Below are 24191 nucleotides of genomic sequence, written 5' to 3' on the forward strand. Positions count from 1 at the left end.
CAATTGTGTCTCAATATTGTACTTCTGCTTTGAGATGCAATTCCCAGAATAGATATATGTTAATGGCACTAAACTAATTATGTTTGTACATTATTAAACTGCAGAAGTACATTGTTGAAATCAGTTAAAAGAAAGTTATTAAGAAAGGAGGAACATTATAAAATATGCAAGATACGAAAACCAACCAAAGAAAAAAATGAATGCACTCATGCTTGTGAGTGTGTGTGCCCCTTTTCCCCAGCTAATTGACCAGTGGATAATACAGTGCCAGGAACTGAACATCCCCATCAGTTCCAGTTTCAGCCTGATCAACAGTCTGGGTGACCCATTTGTTATCCGCCAGTGGAACACAGAAGGTCTGCCTCGTGACGCCGTCTCTACGGAAAACGGGATCCTGGTGACTCAGGGCCGCCGCTGGCCACTTATGATCGACCCCCAGGATCAGGTGAATTAGAAACTGGAATTAAGGAAGCATTCATTCAGCCTTATTTCAGGCATAGATTAATCTATTGTTGGTTATGATTAATCAGTTAATCAGTTTATTATTTTGGGATTTGTATTTTCCAAGTTTCACACATTATGTCCTGTTGATGTCATGTTATTGTGTATACACTGGGTTGAAATCCCAAGTGAATAATATTCTATTCCATAAATTCCTTTTCTTTCTGGATTGCATGTGTTTAACACATTAACTAGGTGGCTGCAGTACCAGCGTAAAGGACAACAAAAAAAAATCTCTCAAAATAGAACTTTTTGTCAGACACAATCAAAGTCAGAGACTGGCCCCTGCCCCAGGAAACACACACACACACACACACACACACACACACACACACAAACAAAGTGCTTCATGAGATTTGAGTCGTGTCAGTGTGTGCAAGAGTCAGTGATCCAGAGACACAGTTCCAAGCTTCCCCACACAGAAAGGACACAAACCAGCTCGCTCAGACTTACAAACACGTAAAGGATAGAATTATTGTCACAGCTTCAGTTTTGAGGCCTCCATTCAGCTTACTGTTCCATATCTTCTTGACCACTGACATGTCCACTGTCATTTTTTAGCTTTCTTTTCTCCTCCATCCCTGTAACTCTGTCTGTTGTTTTTTTTCTGAGTACAGAAGCTCTCTTTTACTTTACATAGAGGGAGGAATGCAAATATGGGTATATAAGTTGTTTGTGTAACCTTTCATGTATGACATTGAGCATGATCACATACAGTATTGTGTGTATGTTTTTACCGCTGTGCTACCATTGATATAGTCTCCCTTACTACATCAAGTGCTGACATTTGTTATTTTTGTTTACAAAATATGTAAACAGGCCATTTGTATCACATTAGATAAAGGTTATTTCTTTCACCCTCAGGCCAACCGATGGATCCGTACTAAAGAGACCAAGCATGGTCTAAAGGTGATCAAACTAACCGACCCAAGCTTTCTCCGTACCCTAGAGAATGCCATACGCATGGGCATGCCCGTACTTCTAGAGGAGGTAGGAACATACTAAAAACCAAAACATTAATGATTGAGTATAAATGTTGCCATCCCTACATTTTTGTATTGTGTGTGTGTGTGTGTATAGTTGAAAGAAACCATAGATCCAGCTCTGGAGCCCATCCTGCTGAAGCAGACATTTGTGACTGGTGGACGGACATTAATCCGACTCGGAGACTCAGATATTGACTATGACAAAAACTTCAGGTTCTATATGACCACCAAGATGGCCAACCCACACTACCTACCAGAGGTAAGGACAGCATACACACACACTCCTTTAAAGGTCCTATGACATGCTGCTCTTTGAATGCTTTAATATAGACCTTAGTGGTCCCCTAATACTGTATCTGAAGTCTCTTCCTGAAAGTCTCTTTCCACAATAAGCTTTCCTTAGTATGTGCCATTTCTGTGTCTGTAGCTATTGAGGAGGAGAGGGGGGGGGGGGCAAGGTGGAGGGTGGGGGCGTGGCCTTGACCAGCTGCCACTTTGTTCGTTTGAAAGCCATGATGTCTCTCTCTCTCTCATGGGTGGGCCAAATTCTCTGGGCGGGCAAAGCAGAGAAAGGGGAGGTAACCTTGCTCCTTATGACCTCATAAGGAGCAAGCTGGCATCTGCTCCCTCTGGCATCAACATTGTGCATCAGATGCAATGCCTGTTCACTATGGAGTCTTGGATTAGACGAATACCAACACACCTCTGTCGGTTGCCTTAAGGTTTTTTCCCAAACATTTTACAACTACAGCAACCAGATATTTATTGGCTTGCAAAAAAATAATATGTTTTGTGGACCAAGAGAAACAGTATAAGAAAATAGCATTTGTGCTGGTACAATTACTGCTTGGCTTCCTCTAATGGCACCGGCTATGGTCAGTTTGCAGAAATTGTAGGGATGTAGTCGCCCGCCAGCTCACCGACTACGGCCTTTTATTCAACACCAGCGCAGGAGAGCAGCAACACTATGGGACTGCAAACTTTTATTCCTGTGTTAGTTCAAACCAGCAGTGCATCAAGGCAGTAACTTAGACAACGTGAACCCAGTGTTGTCTGTTGTCTTTTTGTTGGATATCAGCTGTCAAATACATGACAGATTAAAAGTGTCATGTCAGTAGATTGATGTGCAATTGTTTTTTAGGACAAATGGAATTGTGGCTTTCACTTTGTGAGGGTGTGTGTGTTCCTTTGCCCTTCAGGTGTGCATCAAAGTTACAATTATCAACTTCACCGTGACCAGGTCTGGCTTGGAGGACCAACTGCTTAGGTACATACATGCATAAACACGGAAAAAAGACATTGCATCTTTTCCAAACCACCTGGTCCACATGTACAACCTTCTATACAACTCTCTGTACCTCAGTAATGACTGTTTGCACTTTCCACTTTGCACTTGACATAATCTCAGACTATTTTTAGCTAGTGATATTTAGGTTTGATTCATTTTCTTTCCCCCACATTCTTTCCCCTTTTTCTCTCCCTCAGTGACGTGGTACAACTGGAGAGTCCACATCTGGAGCAACAGAGGAATGAGTTGATTATGCGCATCAACGCTGACCGCAACCAGCTAAAAGCTATTGAAGACCGCATCCTTAAGCTTCTCTTCACCTCTGAGGGGAATATACTTGACAATGAGGAGCTGGTTCAAACTCTCCAGGAGTCAAAGGTGAATCTTAAATCAGGCAAAGGGCATATAGATATTTTCATCATATACAAATCATAATTTCCGCTTAACGTTTGGAATTTTACTTGTGTTCTCATATTGTTCTATCCTATTTTCTCCTTTCCTCTACCACATCTCTTCTGTTCTTGTTTTGTTGCTATTCATCTCTTTATTTTTTGTCTTTTCCTCTCCGTTTCCACCATACCTCAGGTGACATCAGAGGCCATCAAGCATCGTCTGGAGGAGGCAGAGGCCACTGAGATAATGATCAACGCTGCAAGGGAGCGATACCGACCAGTGGCCACCCGAGGCTCAGTCATGTACTTTGTAATCGCCAGTCTCTCTGAGATCGATCCAATGTACCAGTTCTCCCTCAAGTACTTCAAACAGGTACGAGAGAGGAATCAGGCTTCATTTTAGAAGCCACTGAGAAATCTTCAGATTTTTATGAAAACACTTCAAGCCCCGATGTAACATAATTGTTTTCTTCCTGTTCGACAATTTGATGTCCCTTTTTTTCTGTTCTTTTCTTTCTCCACCCTCAGCTCTTTAACTCCACCATTGAGACGTCCGAGAAGAGCAGTGTGTTAGAAGAGCGTCTCCAGATCCTACTGAACCAGATCCTGCTCAACTCCTACATCAATGTGTCCCGTGGCCTCTTTGAGCAGCACAAGCTTATCTACAGCTTCATGTTATGTATAGAGATCATGAGGCAGCGAGGCGAGATCGCTGATGCTGAGTGGCAGCACTTCTTAAAAGGAACTGCCTCTTTGGAAAAGGTGAGGTGGGAAATCAAGTCAAAAATAATTCCCCCTGATAAATTGCTTGTGTCAGATGAGAATCTATCTAATAGGGCGGTGGAGCAGGCCACAATGCATCAGTGGTGTTTATGAATAAAGAAATGTGCAATGATAGTTTTTAGCCAGTTAAGGCTCAAGCAGTCTGTACCAGATGAACCAGAAGTTTAAGATTACTTTCACATCCTAGCAGTTTGGTCCATTTTAACTGAACCCGGGAGTGTTTTGTCAGATAGTCCGGTTTGTTTGGGGTAGTGTGAAAGCTCATTCGAACTCTGGTGCGGACCAAACAACCGAACTTTGGTCTGCTTGAAAACAGGGGTGCCCAAATATAGGACGTGAACCGAAAAACAATGCATTTACTAGACTGAAATTTCAACCTTTCGCACAATTTACCGAGTTGATAATTTTTATCAAATCCATAAGTTATCGCCCTGTTTCTACAGAACTATAGGTGTAAAAGTGTCCTTAGTGTAAAGTCAACTGTTGTGTTGTAACTGTTTAGTTTCACACTTAACCCATCACTTTGTTCAGTTGCACCATCTCTACTTGCACTATTACTATAGCCATAACCAAGTCGACTGTAGTCAAATCATTGTTCCAGAGAGGGACATTTCTCCCAGGAGAAAAAGACGTGAGTAACAGAAAGTAAGAGAATTTCAACTGACTGTTAGAAAAAAGAATACAGTGTAGACTATCATATGTGAACTGGTGCCACAGGCTTCAGATATATTGAGAAAAACAATGGCTGAACTACATCATTTTGAATATACCAGATAGCCCAACTGTTAATAAGGAGATTGGACCACAGAAGCCAGAACTAGCTGAGGTTTAGCTATGAGGTTTATTGTCTAGGAATAGAGATGCAACATTCTATGTTTAACTGTGGCATAAGCTTTAAAAAAACAAAAACAAAAAAATTTGGCTTTCAGGTATTCTTATAATTAGATGAAAAATAGAAAAAAATCTTACAGTGTTTTTGGCTGGATCCTCTTAACTGCAGATGAACAAGGTGCCGTTTTATTTTCACTTTCAAAATCCCCCCAGGGTGGCCTGTAAGCAGTATCTCTCCCCCTCTTACGTTGGGATTGAGTTGATTGAAAAAAGGGCTTTGTCACAAAGTGGCAGTCTCTCTCTGTCTTGGCAACCTTATTGTTGAAAAACTACTGAGACTGATGGGAACACACACAGTAAGAGAGAGACAAAAGAATCAGAAAATCTCTAGAGAGGTTGGCAAAAAAAATCTTTCTGTTGAAGAGAGATAAGAAAGGGAGTATCTCTGTTTCTCAGCTGTCCATACAACCTGTATGTTGCATGCTAATAGGTCTTGAACAATCAACAAATAAGCCTTCATGTCATGCCTGACCTCAAGTCAGGCATGACACCTTCAGAGGTGCTAAATAAGGTCATCTGAACTAAGAGTCCAATAGACCGCAGAATAGTCCATAGGCATTTCAATGGTTTGTTATCTTCCTTCTCAAACCCCAGTGGGTCAGAAGGGTGTGCAGCTGAAGCGCCATTGGTTTAGGCATTTAAGAAGGTAAAAGTTAGTGCATAGCAATGAATAAAGGGCGCTTTGAGTTTAAGCTAGATTTAGACGCTTTTAAGCCCACAATACAGTCCCACCCAGGGGTATATTTCTGTGTTCATCCACCATTTGGCTCTCATTTATATGGCATTACTTGGGCTGGAGGTGCTGGCTGTCAGCCGTCGTGATCCTCATGCTAATGCTGTCATTCCTTTCCTCTCCTTCACCTCTGTGCCTCTGTCTCCTGTCTTTTGCATCACAGCTTCATACATCCATCATCTATGCTTCTCTTGCTGATTTTAAAAGCTTTTCAAATCACTGTCTCTTATCTGCTATGTCTATGTGTTTTAGATGTTCTGAAGTATCCTCTCTTTCCACTTTTATTAATCCTTCAATTTGTCTTTACTGCCTCTCTAGTCAAGGACGGTCCTCTATCTCCTTCCCATCTCCTTCATTTGTGGTTGTATACTGTAATTGTCTCCTTTTCTATTTCTCCTTCTCCCAGGACTATGCAGAACGGCCAGATGTGCCATGGCTAACTGATTTTTACTGGCAGACATGTTGTGAGCTGGAGGACACACTACCCTGCTTCAAGGACATCTCCAAGGAAATCACCAGAACCCATATCCACATCAAGCTAGGTAACCCAACCCAAATGTTATCCTGGCTGATAAGGTAAGAATCAGCATAGTTAGTGCATCGTGTTTCGGCTTAATATAAAGTATAAAACTAGAATGCTTGACCTAAAAAACATATTTTTTTCACTCTTCAGGCTTTTATTTTATCATTCTTCTACAATCTTCTACCACATTGTGATTTGTAGAACATTTGTGTAGCATTAAATGGCAGTTGCCTCTCCCTAGGACAACTTCAAGCATCTATCAATCCAGAGAACTGGGAAGGCTATGTGTCAGAGTTGCCTTCTCTTGGGGAGTCCAAAGAGGTGAAGCATCAGAGCGGGATCAGAGGCTACTGGAATGAGAGGCTGGGGGCCTTCCAGAAGCTAGTCCTAATCAAGAGCTTCCTTGAAGAAAAGGTGAGCTAAGATGAAGTCTGTGGAAAGATATTTATTAAACCTGCAACAGCTTTTTTTTTGGCCATTTATGTGCAGTAGAAACAAGTTGTACATGTCATTTTATCCAGCAAATATTTGGCTAATTACACTAATTTACAACTATACTGGCCTGCATCTTGACCATGTCAAAACATTATATTGTCCTTTGCATTCCCATGGAAAACCAGACATGCCAGCAACTGGATTTAAAGAAAATCCTTCCATTCTCGTCAGTGATGTCCAGTCCAGCGTTAATTAAGACATTCTGATTACCTATTTCTATTTATTTTGTCCCCTTAATGTCACTCTCCTTGGTTATAACATCTGTCGAAATTTATTTTTATGTCCACCCCTTTTCTTGCTTTTCTTACATTGATGCCATCTCTCGCATATACTGTGTCTCTTTCTCTTAACTACTTGTCCTCTTTGTCTTGTTTTTCTCTGATTTACTTCCTATCCGTCTTGTCCAGGTGGTGTTTGCAGCGACAGAGTTTGTGATTGTCAGCCTCGGGAAGCAGTTTGTGGAGAACCCTCCAGTAGACCTGGCAAACCTCTACAATGATATGTCCCCTTCCACACCACTGGTCTTCATTCTGAGCACAGGATCCGACCCTATGGGGGCCTTCCAGCGCTTCGCAAAAGAGAGAGGTTGTCTTGACAGGTAAAAGACAAAGACAGATGATATAAGGTTGGGGTGTTATCACAGAATAGAGATGAAAATATAAAGGGCAACAGACATCAACCTTGATTGGGAGAGAGAAGAGGAGTTTGCTGTGATGATCAGTGAATATAGGTGTTGACATATAGTCACAGGGGTATTTCCAACTTTCTCTGTCTGTCAGAGTTGAGTCCATCTCATTGGGTCAAGGCCAGGGGCCGATAGCAGAGAAGATGATCCGTGCAGCACTGAAGAGTGGCAAATGGGTCTTTCTGCAGAATTGTCATCTGGCTGTCTCCTGGATGTTAGCCATGGAGGAGCTCATCAAGACCTTCACTGATCCTGGTATTACCACATTAAAACAACATTGAAACACTTCCATGTAACTATACACACGATCACAGAAGGGTAGAGCATCCTGACACCTATTAAAGATGTGGCTACCGTCCCATTCATGATTACATTTCAGACTGTTGCTCCTGTCTAATGCATGGTGGCTGAGAAACCAGCTCACTGCAACTTGGAAGAAAAATTTCAATTGAATACAGAATATACACTGTAATGTGCACACAACATAACAGAGCTTCCAGGGACACAAATGACTAAATGACTGCTGTTTTTGTGGTTGTTTCCTTGGTTTTTCACAGCATCAGCATCAGTGAAAAATATTTTTTTCTGTGTAGTCAGAGCCACATTCATTAAATTGTTTTTTTTCTTTTGTTAATGGCTGTAAATAATGTTCCCTTCTGTTCCTGTGCAGAAACATCAATCAATGAGAACTTCCGTTTGTTTCTCAGTTCCATGCCTACCAAAGTATTTCCTGTTACAGTGCTTCAGAACTCTGTCAAGGTAAACATACACTCTCACAATTAACACCCATGCTTTGAAAGCAAATATTCTAAAGACAAATACTGAGTTTAATGTTTACGACTTATTTGGGAAATCACAGTTGATACTGCACATATTGCATCTGTACAAAAGACTATTAATAATTCATTTTAATAAATTTTGTATTCTAGAGATAGTATGGTTGAAGAAAGTGTATTAATTACGAAGAAGAACCTGAAGGTTTAATTCTTAAGCATTAGATAATGGCAATGTATTTGTGTCTGCTGGGATACGGGATGTAAGTAAAAGGCTAAATGGACTGGATTTGCATTCCTTGTAATAGAAAGTTACGTGACGTCTTGCATGCTTTGTAATTTGTTGAACAAAAGGCAGAACCGATGCCATCACCTTAAAAGGAAGTGTCACAACATCGGTAGTAGTAAATGGAAAGGGTTTTTTAAGTGCATGCTTTTTATTCCATGGGCTATGTAGGTCAAACTAACTTCACCCAAAATGTGATCCATTCACAGATCCATAAATTCATTGGTTAGACACTCTTCTCGTAATTTACTTTTTCAGCTTTCATGTAAACAACTGTGAAGCTGCTCAAACGTCTATGAGGTCACATAAATTGTTAATAGTGGATTTCAGCATAAATCAGGAAGTTGACATTTGGGATCTGTTTATACTGTACATCATCTGGGTCAAGCCACAGTATCACAACAACTTTAAGTAACAGCAACAAACAAGAATAATCAGGTGCATATTCTAGCAGTCCTTATTTTAATACTGCTAAGTTTTTGGTCCAAGTCATTTTAGTGGCAACACCAGCACTTAGTTCTGTGATAAGTTAGTAGTAGTTGAGAGGGCTCCTACATCACTGGATCGATCTAAAAACATGCAAAAAGTTACTGCTGCTGTCATTAAGCCTCTAAATTGGAAAAACATTTGTGAAAGGTCTATTTGACACAGTGCTTTAAACTTTGTATTTCTTCATATGCAAGAATATTCTAATGTAAGTACAGCAATTCGGCAGCATTCCAGTAACTCAAGATCTATACTCTCTGTCCACTGGAAACATTAGCTTAGATGACGGTGGACGATTTCAGTCATCTGGGGGAGAGATTAACAGGATAAATCAAAGCATAAAGACCATTTTTAGACCTTGTATTGTCCAACATATATATATATATATATATAGCTGTTGCTATTATACCGGCGGGATGAATGACTCTTGCGCCCGACGCAAATCTAAAATGGGTTGGTCTGAAGTAGCTAGGTGTGGTTTGGGCGTAACGTGAAAATAACCAATCAGAGCGTCATCTCACATTCCCTTTAAGAGCAGGCGCGCTTGTTTCATGACGGATTGCTATTAGGACGGCGGATTTGCCTGGCGCACGCCAGTGGGAGCTGTTCAGGATGCGGCAAAGTAATAAATACCGTTTTGACCGGGTGGCGATGTTGCTGCAGCCTCTCGGGCGCATCTCCTCAAGTCTGGAGAGGATTGCTGCAGCCATGGAGCGTGGGCCTCCAAACGCACCACCTGCACCTGTTGTGCCCCTTCCTCCTCCCCCCACTCCATCTCCGTCCACCCGCTCCACCAGGAGCGCATCGTGCATTACTCCCGGACCAGATTCCGCCAGAGTGTCCAATCCCACCGTAGTTCAACATCACGTCTCCTTAAGTCCTGTAATATTTCCTCATTCATGTCATCAACACATCCATGATTCATGGAAATGTTGTGTAAAACACAACAAGCCACAAAGAATGCTGCAACTTTTTGAGGACTGTACTGTAAAGTGCCTCCTGACCTATCCAAACACCTGAAGCACATTTTCAGTAATATTTTTCTTTGTAATTATGTATGGTTTGCAAAAATGGGAACTGCTGCGTCCGCTTAGATGAGAGAAGCAAAGCGTATGCGCGTTGTGCACACGCTAAATTATGGTCAAGCATGCGCCACTAAAATAGCATCTGAATAACGCGCTACTGACTTTAGACCAGCGGCACTGACTTTAGACCAGGTTTTTCCTGGTCAGTGGCGGAATTGTTTTCTGAAACTGCAAAATAGCACCAGGGAACGTTTGCGCCGGAACACGCCTCCTCTTTTTGCTGAACCGCCCCCAGCAGCGCAAATACATTCCCTAATTTACCGACGTGCGTCTGTGGAGGGAAAAGTCCGCTGTGCGTCGGGTGCAAAATAGGAATGATACATGCGTCCGGTGTACAAAGGCAATTGCGCTGAGTGCAAGATAGAGCTTGCTAGATGGATGAGCGCTTATTTAAAGGTGCCCTGCCATACAAAACCGTTTTTACTTGCATTTTTTGAAATATGTTAGGTCCATATGTGTTCGTGTTATGTTGTGAATGTGAACATGAACTGCTACCTCCTCTGTCAGCTCTAGCCACTGAAAAGAAATAAGCAGAGAAATCAAGCCAATTACAAAAGCTGGTCAGTCTGACATCATGTTGCCTGAGCTCATTACCATTCATTAGCTCGCCCAGTTGGGCTGGGTAAAGGATTTTGACAGCCAGGCTGTTAGCCAATCAGATTCAAACAGCTTAGCTTGTTGAATATTAAAAGAGAACTCCCGGCAATTTTTACGTTAATCTTGATTGCTATATGAGTACTGTCGATAGCAAAAAAAACGAGCCAAATCGGTGCTAGCAACACGGAGCTGCTGCACCTAATGCCGAGAACTCCCACTCAGCTAAAACGGCAGTTATGGGGGCATAAGATAAAGAGATCCTTTGTGCCTCTTAACAGACACAAAATGCAATTTGAACAGGGACCTTACATGACAACAAGATGCATTTAGCAACTTAGCCATTGTTTAAATTCACCTACCCTCTTAGCTGCTAGCTGCCGTCTGGGGTTAGTGAGTGTGTTCAGCCAGGCTCCGGTAATAATCATCACACAGCAGTTCCATGTGTATTTGTAGCATATATATCCATTTTGTGTGCTGTCGTTGGTAAATATGAGTCTCTGCAGTGGCAAATTGTGTGGTAGTTTCCTTAGCCAGGCTAGCAGCCCCGACCGGCATCCTTCTACTTCCTCCCCGCCTCCCTCGCCTGCCGAGGCCGACAACAATCCAACAAGCGCCCGCTGGTCTGGTGGAGGTCTTCCAGAAGACCGTTCAAGCCTTCACGGCGAAACATTTTATTTTACTTCATCCTCACAAATAGTTAATTGAGCACTGTAGTGGTTATGACCATATTAGTGACTATGTAACTACATGGAAACGGACCAAATTATGTTTATGCCCTGTAGAGTAAAATAGTGTTTTAGACTGCTAGCTGTAGTCTCGTGCTGAAGTCCCGTGGGAATTCAGTTGTAGTGTGAAAAAGGTAAATAGCAGTGTGCAGGTTGGAGGACCATAGTGTGTGAACACCTCCGATCGTCACTTTTTACACACTTTTCACAGGGCATAAACAATGGTTAAGTTGCTAAATGCATCTTGTTGTCATGTAAGGTCCCTGTTCATGTTGCACAGACATTTTAATTGCATTTTGTGTCTGTTAAGAGGCACAAAGGTAGTCTTTATCTTATGCCCCCGTAACTGCCGTTTTAGCTGAGTGGGAGCTCTCGGCATTAGCTGCAGCAGCTCTGTGTTGCTAGCACCGATTTGGCTCATTTTTTTTGCTATCGACAGTACTTATATACATATAGCAATCAAGATTAACGTAAAAATTGCCCGGAGTTCTCCTTTAATGAGAACTGGCAGAAATCGAGCTGAGTCTTCCTGTAGGCTTTCTATACCACGCTAGAATGGCTTGAAACAAGGTGACCAAGGCATTTTTTCCACAAAAATGTTTAGAGTCCATGGTAGAACTTCAGACATTACCACAAAGTAATAAAATACGTGTGGCAGGGCACCTTTAACAAATTTTTAGATACTCTCAATAATTAGCAACACACTTTTTAGATCACTTTACATTATACATTGTCTTTAACCTTTGATATTATCAATTAAATATAAGTGAACTGTTTTGAAATCTTAACTGCCCTCCGATTAATGAGCTGCTTGAATATAATACATGTCCATTGATTATCCAGCTTTCTGGGTTAGCAACAAAAGAGATCTGATAAGTGGGATTTATACACAAATTTCCGTGAGGGAGTACTGCATGATAGCTACAGGTGTCATAACTGGGCTTACTAACTGCCTGCACAACAAGGGAAATTAGATTGACCCCAGAATGTTTGGCAGTCTGAGAAGAAGTCACTGCAGTCCTCTTTATAGCAGTCATTGAGCCCTTTGTGCTTCTGTGTTGTTGTTGCCAGGTGACTAATGAGCCTCCTAAAGGTTTGCGAGCCAACATACGACGGGCCTTCACCGAGATCTCCAGCAATTTCTTTGAAGACCACATTCTGGGACGTGAGTGGAGGAAGATCGTCTTTGGAATGTGCTTTTTCCATGCAATCATCCAGGTTACATACTTTCTCACACACCTCACACATACTTGACCCTTACTGCATTGTGTGCCTGTACATGTTTTACTCTTTTGCATGCTGTTGTACATGTATGTGTTTGCTTGGGTATGTGCCTGTCCTTCTACGCATCTTCTTATTTGTGTCTGGTTTTGCACGTGTCTTAGGAGCGGAAGAAATTTGGTCCTCTGGGCTGGAACATCCGCTATGAGTTTAACGACAGTGACAGGGAGTGTGCTCTGCTCAACCTCAATCTCTACTGCAGAGAGGGCACCATCCCTTGGGATGCTCTCATCTACATCACTGGTAGGGAAGCAAGAACACAGGAATATGTATTTGTATTTGCATGCAGGTCTATCTAAATTTGTAAAGACATACATACAGCACAAGTTGATGTATTTGGGGTTTTGTTTGTGTGGTTGATTTTTTTTATCCTCCAATCACATTTTCTATTTACTAGTGCAGTGCCCATTTTGAGCATGTGCCCCTTTGGAACAGGCAAATTGCTTTGCCTGTTCCGAACGGGCCCAGCTATGAGAACCACTCATCTGATCGACTTCACACTTGACACTGAACTCCCTAGGGTCCACAGCAATCCACCTGCCAAGTGGGAAGTCGATTAGATGAACGTTTCTTGAAATATGTGAAGAACAAACATCCATACGTAAACAGATAGACAGACAGATATTCCTTCCTTTATAGTGAAATAATGGATAGCACCACCTATTAGCCAAATAGCACCAAATTTGCTATGGCCACTCAGACATAATATCTCCACATGTCCGCCAAATGTGGTTGCAATAGCACGAAATGAAAAGAACAGATGTTCCCTTGCACAATACATTTTCTGTCAAACATAGCAGATAAAGAAATCCAAATGTTATGGCTATGAAGTACACACATATAACTAGGGTTGGGTATTGTTTTTTTTTTTTTTCGATTCCGGTGCTAAATCGATACTTTTAAAACGGTGCCGGTGCCTAAACGATGCCTGAACCGGTACTTTTCAATAAAGTAAAAAAAAAAAAAAAAATAAGGGTAGTAAACAACAGTCAGTGACTTGTTTATTGCTAAGGCCATGGTCAAAATTAAAGATTTAATAATAACGTAATAACTATAACAATAACAATAACTTATTTCACCAGTAAATTGCTGTTGAACCCCAGATGGGAAAAGGGTATTTTACAATTACTGTCAATGCACCGCGAGGCTACCTGTTTTAAGTGAATCTGTGTTGTTTAATTCCGACAATGGCAGCTGCAAGTGAACGCACCGTCTGTGTTGTTTAATTCCGACAACGGCAGCTGCAAGTGAACGCACCGTCTGTGTTGTTTAATTCCGACAATATAAACATACTGTATATCTATGAATTGCGACAACGGCAGACTGTTACATCCCGCTGTAGAAGTCCTCCACAGTGAAATACAGTCACACTTTACACTGTTTAACGTTAGCTGTCAGCATTTTAACCGTGATTAATCCAGCTGCTAGCTAAAGGTAGGCTAACGTTACATGCTGTCAGGTGTAGTGTAAAGTCAGGCACCGAAATGAGGCACCGAAACATTCGTTCTTATTCGGTCTCGTTACTACCGTTTACGTCGGCACCGGTTCCCTATTGGCACCAAGTTTCGGTACCCAACCCTACATATAACACAATACAATTCAACAGCTCAACAAACTACATCCTCCAAATTGACCTAAAAGTTTAATCAACACCTCTCTAAAACTAAAAACTAAATCTTAAAATATTCATGAAGGAATATAATGCAGGGCTGTTGTATTAGACTGCATTTATTTTAGCTAAGTGTACCCACAAAACTGGCAACTGAGTTCATCTCGTGATTTAAATTGTAACACATCACAGTCTTGCATTTTTCATACAACAGTTTTGTTATAACCATATTGTAGCTAGGCCTGTAACAATTATTACATAATTGTCAAATTGTCATTGTTTTTACATAACTGCAGTTTCTTTGTTTAACCGCAATTAATTGCTAACATTAGCTAAGGTCCATAGGGGTATGAGTGTTGGTGGTAATTGTTGATTTTAATTTTGTTTGATAATACATTTCCAATATCAGACGGACACAAATTAAATAACAAATGGACATAAATTATTTTGATCTAATATTGTCTGTCCTGGACTTCTATAACAAAAAAAAAATTAATAAAGAAGAGGGAGTGATTCCTTTCATTAACAATGCTTATCATATCTCTAAAGTTCATTTATTTCCCTTACCTGGTTTTCAATTACACCTAAAAAAATTATTATGTGCTGCGTTCGGTCTCAGTGGAGCGCACCACCACACCGGCATCAATTTGATGTCTCTCATTGTTGTTATCACACTACTGTGTTATTAGTTTAACCCTTAATTCTAACAGTCCTTGTGAGCCAGAGCTACACACTATTTGAGGAAACAAATTTGGACTCAAACCAAGCATGATATTGCCTTTCCTCTTTTGAAGTTTCTCTCTTCTGCAAAAATAAGTCACAGTTGTACCATGCCTGCAGCTTACTAAAGGCTTCAGCAGAGATTTGTCTGATTGTTCACTCCCTTCCTAATTGTCTTACATACTGTAACAGTGTGGTAACAGAAAGAATGGATTTTAAATGTTGAATTTGTTAGTGGTGAATATAATTTAAATTCCATCTTACTTTTGATTAAGCAATATTTACCCTCAAGCTATGGCTGTCTCTTCCCTATCCCTTCCCTCATGTTTATCTTTTCCTACTAGCCTTTATGTGCTGAAAAGTCAATATAAGTCTCTGTAAAGTATCTGTATTTCTCTCCCCCATTCTCTTTCCTACACACGTGTGACACAGTAAGGTGTCTGTGTGTAGCACACAGACTGTATGATGTAGCTACATACAGTATGTAGTCTTTATGTCTTTTTATATTGATCCTTGGTCTTTGTGTGTGTCTCCCTAGGTGAGATCACATATGGAGGCAGAGTGACGGATGCCTGGGACCAACGCTGCCTCAGGACAGTCCTCAAAGGTTTTTTCTCACCTAAAACCCTGGAGCCTGCCTACACCTTCTCCTCCTCAGGTATCTCAAATTCTCTTCTCTCTATTTGTATATATACAGGGATCATAACAGGAACAATTTACAATATGATGAAATTTAAGTATGTGTGTTTTTGCAAAAGTCTATTTGTCTCCGTTCATGCTCATATGCTGTTTATTTTCTGTGGTTTCATGGTTTTCTCACTTGTGTGTTTTAAGGCATCTACTATGCCCCAGAGGCAGATGAACTAGAGCAATATAAGAAATATATTGAGAGCCTTCCAATTATAGATGATCCCGAGGTCTTTGGCATGCATGAGAATGCCAACCTGGCCTTCCAGGTGAGGAACAATAGTAGTATTTTACAGAAAATACCGATCATCTTTCTCATATGGGCAGATGTTGTAAACTAGTTGACTTATTGTTTGTTTTCATGTTGTTTGTTTTGTAGAAGGGTAAAGTGTTTAATAGCACATTTTAACTAAATTCATTATGAGAACTATGAGCTGATGATGTAGCTCCTCATACAGTTTAATGGCAGTTAAAAAAAGCAGTGTGAGAGTGCAACTGCGAAATATCAATAAACCTGTGTGTGTGTGTGTGTGTGTGTGTGTGTGTGTGTGTGTGTGTGTGTGTGTGTGTGTGTGTGTGTGTGTGTGTGTGTGTGTGTGTGTGTGTGTGTGTGTGTGTGTGTGTGTGTGTGTCCTCCACAGCGCCAAGAAACCATGACTCTGATCAGCACCATACTGGATGTAAACCCTCGCTCATCAGCCTGTCAGGGAGCTAAAAGTAACGATGAAATAGTCTGTGAGCTCGCTGAATCCATCTTAGCCAAGCTACCTGGTACACGCGCGCACACACACACACACACACACACACACACACACACACACACACACACACACACACACACACAAAACAAAAACACATGCAATTACCTAAATGTATTTGTGTCATTACTGAGAATATGTATCATCATAAACTAACTCAGTGATTTCCATTTCCATCTTGTATGTCTACTTGTCTTTGTGTCTGTGTTATTGGTTTGTCTCCCTGCTTGTCTACCTGCCTGTGCAGAGCGTCTGGACATGGATGAAGCGGTGGAATCTCTGTTTGTCCAAGACAAAAACGGACGCTTTAACTCCCTAACAACCGTCTTGGGCCAAGAGACAGACCGATTTAACAACCTGCTGAGAGTCCTAAGGGTGACACACATAGCTAGCATAGCTAAAGTTGTATTTCCTGTCCTGTCGCTATTGATATTAGCAAACACCGCTTAAGAAATTATACTTGGACATCTTTGATGACCTAAGAAAAAACAAAAACCCACAAAAACAAATAAAAAAGATGGGGTAACATTTCATGTGATAATAGAATAGGAAAGACAATAGAGAAAAAAAATTGATTGATTCATTGATTGGTCCATTGATTAGTTCATTGATTGAAAAAGGTGATGAGTTATGTTGAATGAGCATGTATTAAAACATTCGATATATCAAAAATAAACAACTTTTGAGAGATTTTCATTTTCCTTTTAACTGCCTCATTTTGATGTATGATTTTTCTGTGCTTCCCAGACGTCTCTTGTCACTCTGCAGAAGGCAATAGCAGGTTTAGTGGTGATGTCAGAAGAAATGGACTGCATATACACAAGCTTCATGAACAACCAGGTTCCCACCCACTGGGCGAACTCTGCCTACCCTTCTCTCAAACCCCTGGCCTCCTGGGTCAGAGACCTTTCCCTCAGGACCTCCTTTATCCAGGTTAAGAAGTTAAAGGGAAACAAATACTGACACACAAATACACATATTGGCATCTTATGCACTTGCTTACGTTGAGTTGTATTTGTATTTTGTTTAAAATATTTTGTCTTAATAAAGTTAATGTAAAAGCATATAAATGAATCAGAGATTAGTGAAAACATGGGGAAAATATGATAATAGGACTCACTTCCTTCTTCTGGCTCAAGTCTCTGGATCACTGACTCGCACACACTAACACGACTCAAATCTCATGAAGCACTTTGTGTGTGTGTGTATGTGTGTGTGTGTGTGTGTGTGTGTGTGTGTGTGTGTGTGTGTGTGTGTGTGTGTGTGTGTGTGTGTGTGTGTGTGTGTGTGTGTGTGTGTGTTTACCTTGACAGTTCTGAAGCACTAACAGGAAATAATTTGGTAGGCATGGAACTGAGAAACAAATGGAAGTGCTCTCATCAAGAAAACACTAATAACATGTTGCGTTCTTCCCTGAGGCACAGACCCTCTCTCTCTCTCTCTCTCTCTCTCTCTCTCTCTCTCTCTCTCTCTCTCTCTCTCTCTCTCTCTCTCTCTGTGTACACCCTCTTTTAACATTTGGTTCATCTCCTCTGGCTTAAGCTGTTCTTCCATGAGACTGGTCTGAACATGAGTGTTGCACATTCACTAAAAATTCACTCTCACACACACACACACCCACACACACACAAAGAGGACAAAGGGGGCAGAGTTGCTTTAGTTTATTATGTGATGGGTAGCCACTGAGTCAGAGTGCAAATGTTCACTACCTCAAAAAAGAGAAACCACCTCAATGCCAGTCCAAGCTGAGTCACTCCCAGACCCCATATGTAACAGGATGCCTGTAATGCACCATGGCTTGTTAAACATTGAACACAACACATTAAAAAGTTATTTATATATATATACAAATTCTAATTATGTTTTGTCCCTTTCTCTCTCCGTGCTAGGCTTGGATCACACGTGGTCCGCCAAAATCTTTCTGGATCTCAGGATTCTTCTTCCCTCAAGGCTTTCTTACTGGTAAAACACTGCAGCAACAACATATACTCAATGTGTTCATTGAACCATAGTAGTAAGGGAAGTTGCAAAGCTACTGGGATATTTCTTACTCCAACTAATCTTTTAATTTTACATAATAATAATGTGATTAGCTTTTAACTGCTCTATTTACATGTGTTAGATGTTGCAAAAAGAACATGATGAAATGTATCTTTCATGTTTTCCTCTGTCTGCTTGGCTGTAGGGGTGCTTCAGAATCATGCCAGGCACTACAATTTGCCCATTGATGAGCTCAACTTCCGCTTCAACATGGTGCCGTTGTACAGAGACCAGGTAGCAGTCTGTAAGGCTCTACTCAGTCTCCCTAACAACACTAAACTGGACATGGATGATGATGTACGTGAAAGGAGGGGGGGTGTTGTTGATAAGTGATGTTTAAGGATTCTGATAAATCCGTTAGGTTCCAGTTGTCCTTCTCTCCATATTTCAAACACTTGATGCTTGCCATTGCCCATGTTGCTCCCACCTCATTTCCTCTCATTACTTTAAAGCGTAACTCTTGCCAAAATGGAACCTAGGGTCTTTTTGTGACTATACCTGAGTCAAACATTCGTTTAAAAGCATATTTAGTACGGAAGCGCCACTTTTAAGATTTACCGTATTCTCGTTTTTCTGTCAAATGGCCTTTTGAATGAGAGTGGTAGGGGCACTAAGAAGGCTTGACACAACATGAAACTTTGCTCGAAGTATCACCAGGGGCTCTGCACCTTAACGAAAGCATTGAGAACATTGTTTGTGTATATAGAGTTTACTTAAAAAGGTTTTGAACAACTCACCGTAGCTCTTGTTGTTTCTGGCCGCTACTACCTCGGCAGTCAAAACAAGTCGATATCAAAACAAGTAGCCACAGATTTAGTATATCCCTTGTGCACCGGTGTAGTTAAGGTGTAGAGCCCCTGGTGATACTTTGAGCAAAGTTTCATGTTGTGTCGAGCTTTCTTAGTGTTTTAAAAATACTGTAGCTATTTTGAGGCTAGCATAAAAGTGCCCATACCACTCCCATTCAAACCGAAAAACGAGAATATGGTGAATCTTAAAAGTGGCTCTTCCGTCCTAAATATGCTTTTAACCCAATGTTTGACTCGGGTAAATTCACAAAAAGACTCTAGGTTGCATTTTGGCGAGAATTACGCTTTAAGTGGCAGCTGTCTATAGCATTAAATTACATTACATGTCATTTAGCTGACGCTTTTATCCAAAGCGACTTACAATTGCTATATGTGTCAGTGGTAACACGCCTCTGGAGCAACTAGGGGTTAAGTGTCTTTCTCAGGGACACATTGGTTGATGTTTCACAGTGGGAATTGAACCCAGGTTTCCCACACCAAAGGCATGTGTCATATCCACTGCGCCATCACCACACATAAAATAATGACATGAGCATTTTCTCTGAGAGAAACTGATAACAATGTTGCAAAGAGAGTGATTTGAATGCAGCCATTTATCTTGTTAACATGCAACTGTAGCAGAATAACTGAATTAATGATGATTGGATTCGAACCAATGCGTGCAAAGCACAATGGATCAGCTGTCAATCACCTTAACCACTCAGCCACCACCTCTAAATGCCCCCCCTCCCCCACAACAAAAAGAAAAAATAGTGTCTTCTGGCAATAGTAAGTATTATTTGCTTGAGGTTTCACTGCAGACACAAGGCTCACCTAAGTTTGAACATTTGCTTAAGTTCACTCCCCTCAAATTCTTTTAGCAGAATTTACAATTTCTGTTGTTCATGTCTCCATCAACATACTCACCCATATGTGTTGTTTTCCTCCCTGAGCTTCTTTGCTTTTTTTGCACGAAGCACAGCTAACTTAACATTGCAAATACTGTATTTCACTGATGGTTGTCCACAAAGGTTTTGTCTAGTCCCAGAGCAGAGTCGCCTATCTGCCAATAAGTCTGTTATCTACTGTCTTTACCCAGTGATTCAGTATGTTTTTCAGTAAGTCAAGTCAGTCATTACAGTTTTTTTGTAGATTTAAAGTAGTCTTCTGATTTGTTCGCAGCTTAAATTGAGATTTGTTTAATTATCCTTACAAAAACCTAACACGTGGTTTTACAGGAGGTTATCTGCCATACTATCTTTTGGCCAGGAGCACTGACTTACTGGAGTTTTTTTTGTCATCAACCAGCAGAGACCCCAAAGAGGCTAAACTAGACTAGAAGTCACAGTATTATGACGCTTCATATCATTGGGGAACAACACATGCATACACTACACTCGCCGAAAGGCTCAGGAGCTGGCGCACGATCATAGAACATCAGGGTGATAGATTTGTTTCACTGAAGTGTCCGCAGTCCTTGGGTCTGCCATCCCAAAAAGTTCTCTTCTGCGCACCCAAAGAGCACCTGATCAGACACCATCCCTGTATTTTTAGCGCTGTTTGCTGTAACTCTCCAACATCACAGCTCCTGTTACATCGCGCATTTGTCATACTCCATAGCCCCCATGGGATCAGGGACCGTGTCTCAACCTTCCTTTGAGACACGTCACAATAGTGAACAAAAAAAGTGTCAGAGTATACTTTTGACAACCAGGGAATAAAGTTCACAGGGAAGAGAAAGAGTTATGGAAAAAAAACTATCCAGGCACCTCAGGATGTCTGAGGAAGGCTCAAGCCAACACACGTTGGTGTACTTTTGAATGTCTTGCCAAATATATTAAAGGTCTTTTATTTTTTGTAACCAACCTTGACTTGATTTAATAGCTGTGGGAGACCCGAGGAGGTCACTGCACCCAGCAAAGAAATAGTCCAGCACATAAGCTCCTGTAAAACTTTTTTGTAAGGATAATAAAAAATCCCTTAATAAATTGCTGTATAAAGGCAAAAACAACATTATGTTCGTGTTGGTAACCCAGCTTCTAAAGGGATAAGTGATGGTCAGAGCAACAGTGAATGTCAAAGCTTACTATGCTCCATTACCACCTCCATTTAATGTGAAAATACAAGAGGCAGCAATGCATTATAAAGAGAGAATTGATAACTGAATATGTATCTTTGACTCTCCATCCAACTCATTTGTGGATGCAACAGTTACCAGAGCCCAAGGATGGTGTGCTCGTGCATGGCTTGTTCATGGATTCCAGTCGCTGGGACGATGACAACATGGTGATTGAGGATGCATTACCTCGAGTGATGAACGCCATGCTGCCGGTGGTGCACTTTGAGCCACAGCAGAACTACGTACCTGAGCCTGACCTCTACCATGCTCCTCTGTACAAGACCTCAGCCAGAGCTGGGACTCTGTCCACCACAGGTACTTACTGCTTTAGATTGCAATTTATATTTTTACATTATAATGCATTTAGCTGACACATTTGATACTGAATGAGCAGGCAGGGGTTTATTGTTTTGTTCAAGGGCACTTAAGCATGGACGTCTACCTTCTTAGTTACTTACTAGTTGTTTGGGGGAGTTTTTGGTGTGTAGAACAATCTCTTTCACCATTAGGCAATGTAATGGATAGCTAATTTGATTTTACGTTTTCCCTCACTTTTCATTTCTGTCTCACTCCAGGTCACTCTACTAATTTTGTTGTGACCGTAATGATTCCCTCCAATCGACCCAGCGACTATTGGATATCAAAAGCCTCTGCTCTGCTGTGCCAGTTGGATGATTAAGTTTTTATTCAAGGAGAAAAGGGAATTTAAAATGTGACGGAAACATGCATCTCTATGCACAACTTGAATTACGTTTAAGCTTTTGTGGAATTATTTATAAAGATTTTAACAGACATGATTTCTGCTGAAAGTGCACTTCCTTCACATGCAGTGTAATAAACAATTCTGAGCTAGCCCTGACTGATCTATATGCTTCTTTCCTACACTTATGTGTATCCGCAGACACTAATATCAGTTATATGCAGCAACATAGTCCTATGCTGCTGAGACATGATGAGAGCCGTGCAGTACATCCAGATCTTTGAAGATGAGACATTTGCTGTAAGCACCATATACTAGACTCCCATACTGAAAAGCTCCATTCACGGTGTGCGGTAAGTCATTGGATGAATGTGCTTATTGAAATATACAGTACACATTTAGCCTCAGGGACAAAAAAGATGGAGGGATGGACAGCGGAATAGATTAGAAGGATGAACGTAGATGTGTGGCCAGACACATAGATGTTAATGGTTCTCAAACGTGAAAAGAAAAAAACAATAGGGGCATTGCTAAAAGGGATGACTTGAGACAGTAGGAGTGATGATCATCAAATGATGAAATGTTTCCGCCAAAACCCCCACACACACATCAGCAGCCTATTTGTGTCACTTAGGGCATGCAGTGCAAACACATAAAATATGGCTTTTCAAACACATTAAGTACACCCACTGCAGTACTGGGGCAGGGTGCAAACACATTCAATCTCCGTCTGTGTCACACACACTGCCTCCTCCACGCCTTACTGCTCCGGTAACGCCAAGCAGGAATGGACATATATAAACTCTATTTAACATCAACCTGGGGAAGAGCAGCATAAAAAAATAAACGTATGATGCTGTAGAGGGGAAGAACGATTTAAAAGCATCAATACAGATGAGATATATATATAAATATATATATACCTGACTGCAAATTGCAGCATTTGCTTTTTTTCTGTTTTCTGAGTTTCAGTTAACAAAACGCTTTACACAAAATGCTGTGTTATTAGTTCTACCCTCAAAAGCACACACAATTAATTACTGTAATTATTTACACAAATGTATTACTGTATTGATCATGCATGGTACAGCATGATTCAGTAAGTGTATCAGAGCCTCACAATATATTTACTTATTTCAGTGGATTTTAATCATGGTTGAAATATTAAATAGAATATCAAAAAATAGTGTTAAACAATAACAGGACAGAAACAGTATTAAGTAGTAACTCACAAAAACAGTATGCAGTGGTCATTTTCTTGTGTGATACCACAAGACAACTATTATTTGAAATGATGTAGAGTAAGAATGATCTTTGAAAATCTCCATTTCATTAATTGAATATGCATTGTTGTAAATTTAATGAAATCTAGAGTCTGACTTTACACCACAGAAAAATCATAAATTTACAAAAGTCGAATTGTGATTGTACTTCAATGCATCACTTGACTTTTTCTGTTCTGTATTTACCACAACGTAGAAGGACAACCCAATGTAATGGATATTTCAGTCGCTTGTGATACTGGAAATCATCATTACTGTAAACCACAATTCACACTGTTATAACAGACAATAGATAGAACATGTTGACAGAAATTGCATTTTTACAGTCCTTTTTTCTTTCGCAGTGCTGAGAAAGTAATTAGTAATTATATATGCTGCACCAAGGTAATAATAAATATTAATGGCATAAGTAAAATAAGAAGAAATGCTTGATACCACATCGCATTGATTCACATTGTATGTAAGGCAAGCTTTTGGGGTTTATTGGTAAGAACTTAGCAAGATATTTTGGCTCTTTGTATTATGGGTTTTGTACACTGAAACTTGTAAAAAACTGTTATCATGTAAAATTCTAATATGGTTAAATAAAATAGTTACGTGTGGTTTATACATCATGAAGCTGAAAGGGGAAAAAATTAGTCATGACAAGTTTGACCAATGTTTGACCAACTTTTTTCTGAGCTTTTAACTGATTTCCCATTTACACTCATTCACTTTCGCGCTACCTGTGTCTATGTCCTTCACTGACTGTCCCACAGTGCACTTTGGTTATTAGACTAACTTACTCTGTTTTTTAGCAGGATTGGAATTTTCAGCAGAGACAATTGTGTTACTGGTTATGCAAAGGCTTCCCTAAAGCTGTAAATGGTGATGAGTTGTCGGGCTTTGCAGGGGCTTTTAAGTACACATCAGGACATGTCCGCTCAAAGGTGAAACCTTTATCATTTATTTATCTCACCTTCATACAGATTTAATCA

General features: G+C 40.6%; 1 protein-coding gene across 1 annotated transcript in view; it reads left to right on the plus strand.

Moving 5' to 3' along the window:
- The window catches only part of dnah6 (dynein, axonemal, heavy chain 6), a 65928-nt gene extending 43845 nt beyond the window's left edge, over nt 1-22083 (plus strand). Inside the window, exons 61-83 of the mRNA XM_028596369.1 lie at nt 242-445; nt 1366-1491; nt 1582-1746; nt 2687-2754; nt 2973-3153; nt 3361-3540; nt 3696-3929; nt 5981-6116; nt 6339-6511; nt 7000-7190; nt 7372-7532; nt 7948-8036; nt 12301-12447; nt 12615-12753; nt 15378-15497; nt 15674-15795; nt 16168-16297; nt 16532-16659; nt 17032-17217; nt 18174-18246; nt 18470-18621; nt 21324-21546; nt 21807-22083. Coding sequence (XP_028452170.1) covers nt 242-445; nt 1366-1491; nt 1582-1746; nt 2687-2754; nt 2973-3153; nt 3361-3540; nt 3696-3929; nt 5981-6116; nt 6339-6511; nt 7000-7190; nt 7372-7532; nt 7948-8036; nt 12301-12447; nt 12615-12753; nt 15378-15497; nt 15674-15795; nt 16168-16297; nt 16532-16659; nt 17032-17217; nt 18174-18246; nt 18470-18621; nt 21324-21546; nt 21807-21910 — 3432 coding nt within the window. The 3' untranslated portion in view covers nt 21911-22083. The remainder of the gene's footprint in view (nt 1-241; nt 446-1365; nt 1492-1581; nt 1747-2686; nt 2755-2972; nt 3154-3360; nt 3541-3695; nt 3930-5980; nt 6117-6338; nt 6512-6999; nt 7191-7371; nt 7533-7947; nt 8037-12300; nt 12448-12614; nt 12754-15377; nt 15498-15673; nt 15796-16167; nt 16298-16531; nt 16660-17031; nt 17218-18173; nt 18247-18469; nt 18622-21323; nt 21547-21806) is intronic.
- Nucleotides 22084-24191: the final 2108 nt, after the last annotated feature.

The sequence above is a fragment of the Perca flavescens genome, chromosome 2 (genome assembly GCF_004354835.1).
Source record: "Perca flavescens isolate YP-PL-M2 chromosome 2, PFLA_1.0, whole genome shotgun sequence".
Lineage (NCBI taxonomy): Eukaryota > Metazoa > Chordata > Actinopteri > Perciformes > Percidae > Perca > Perca flavescens.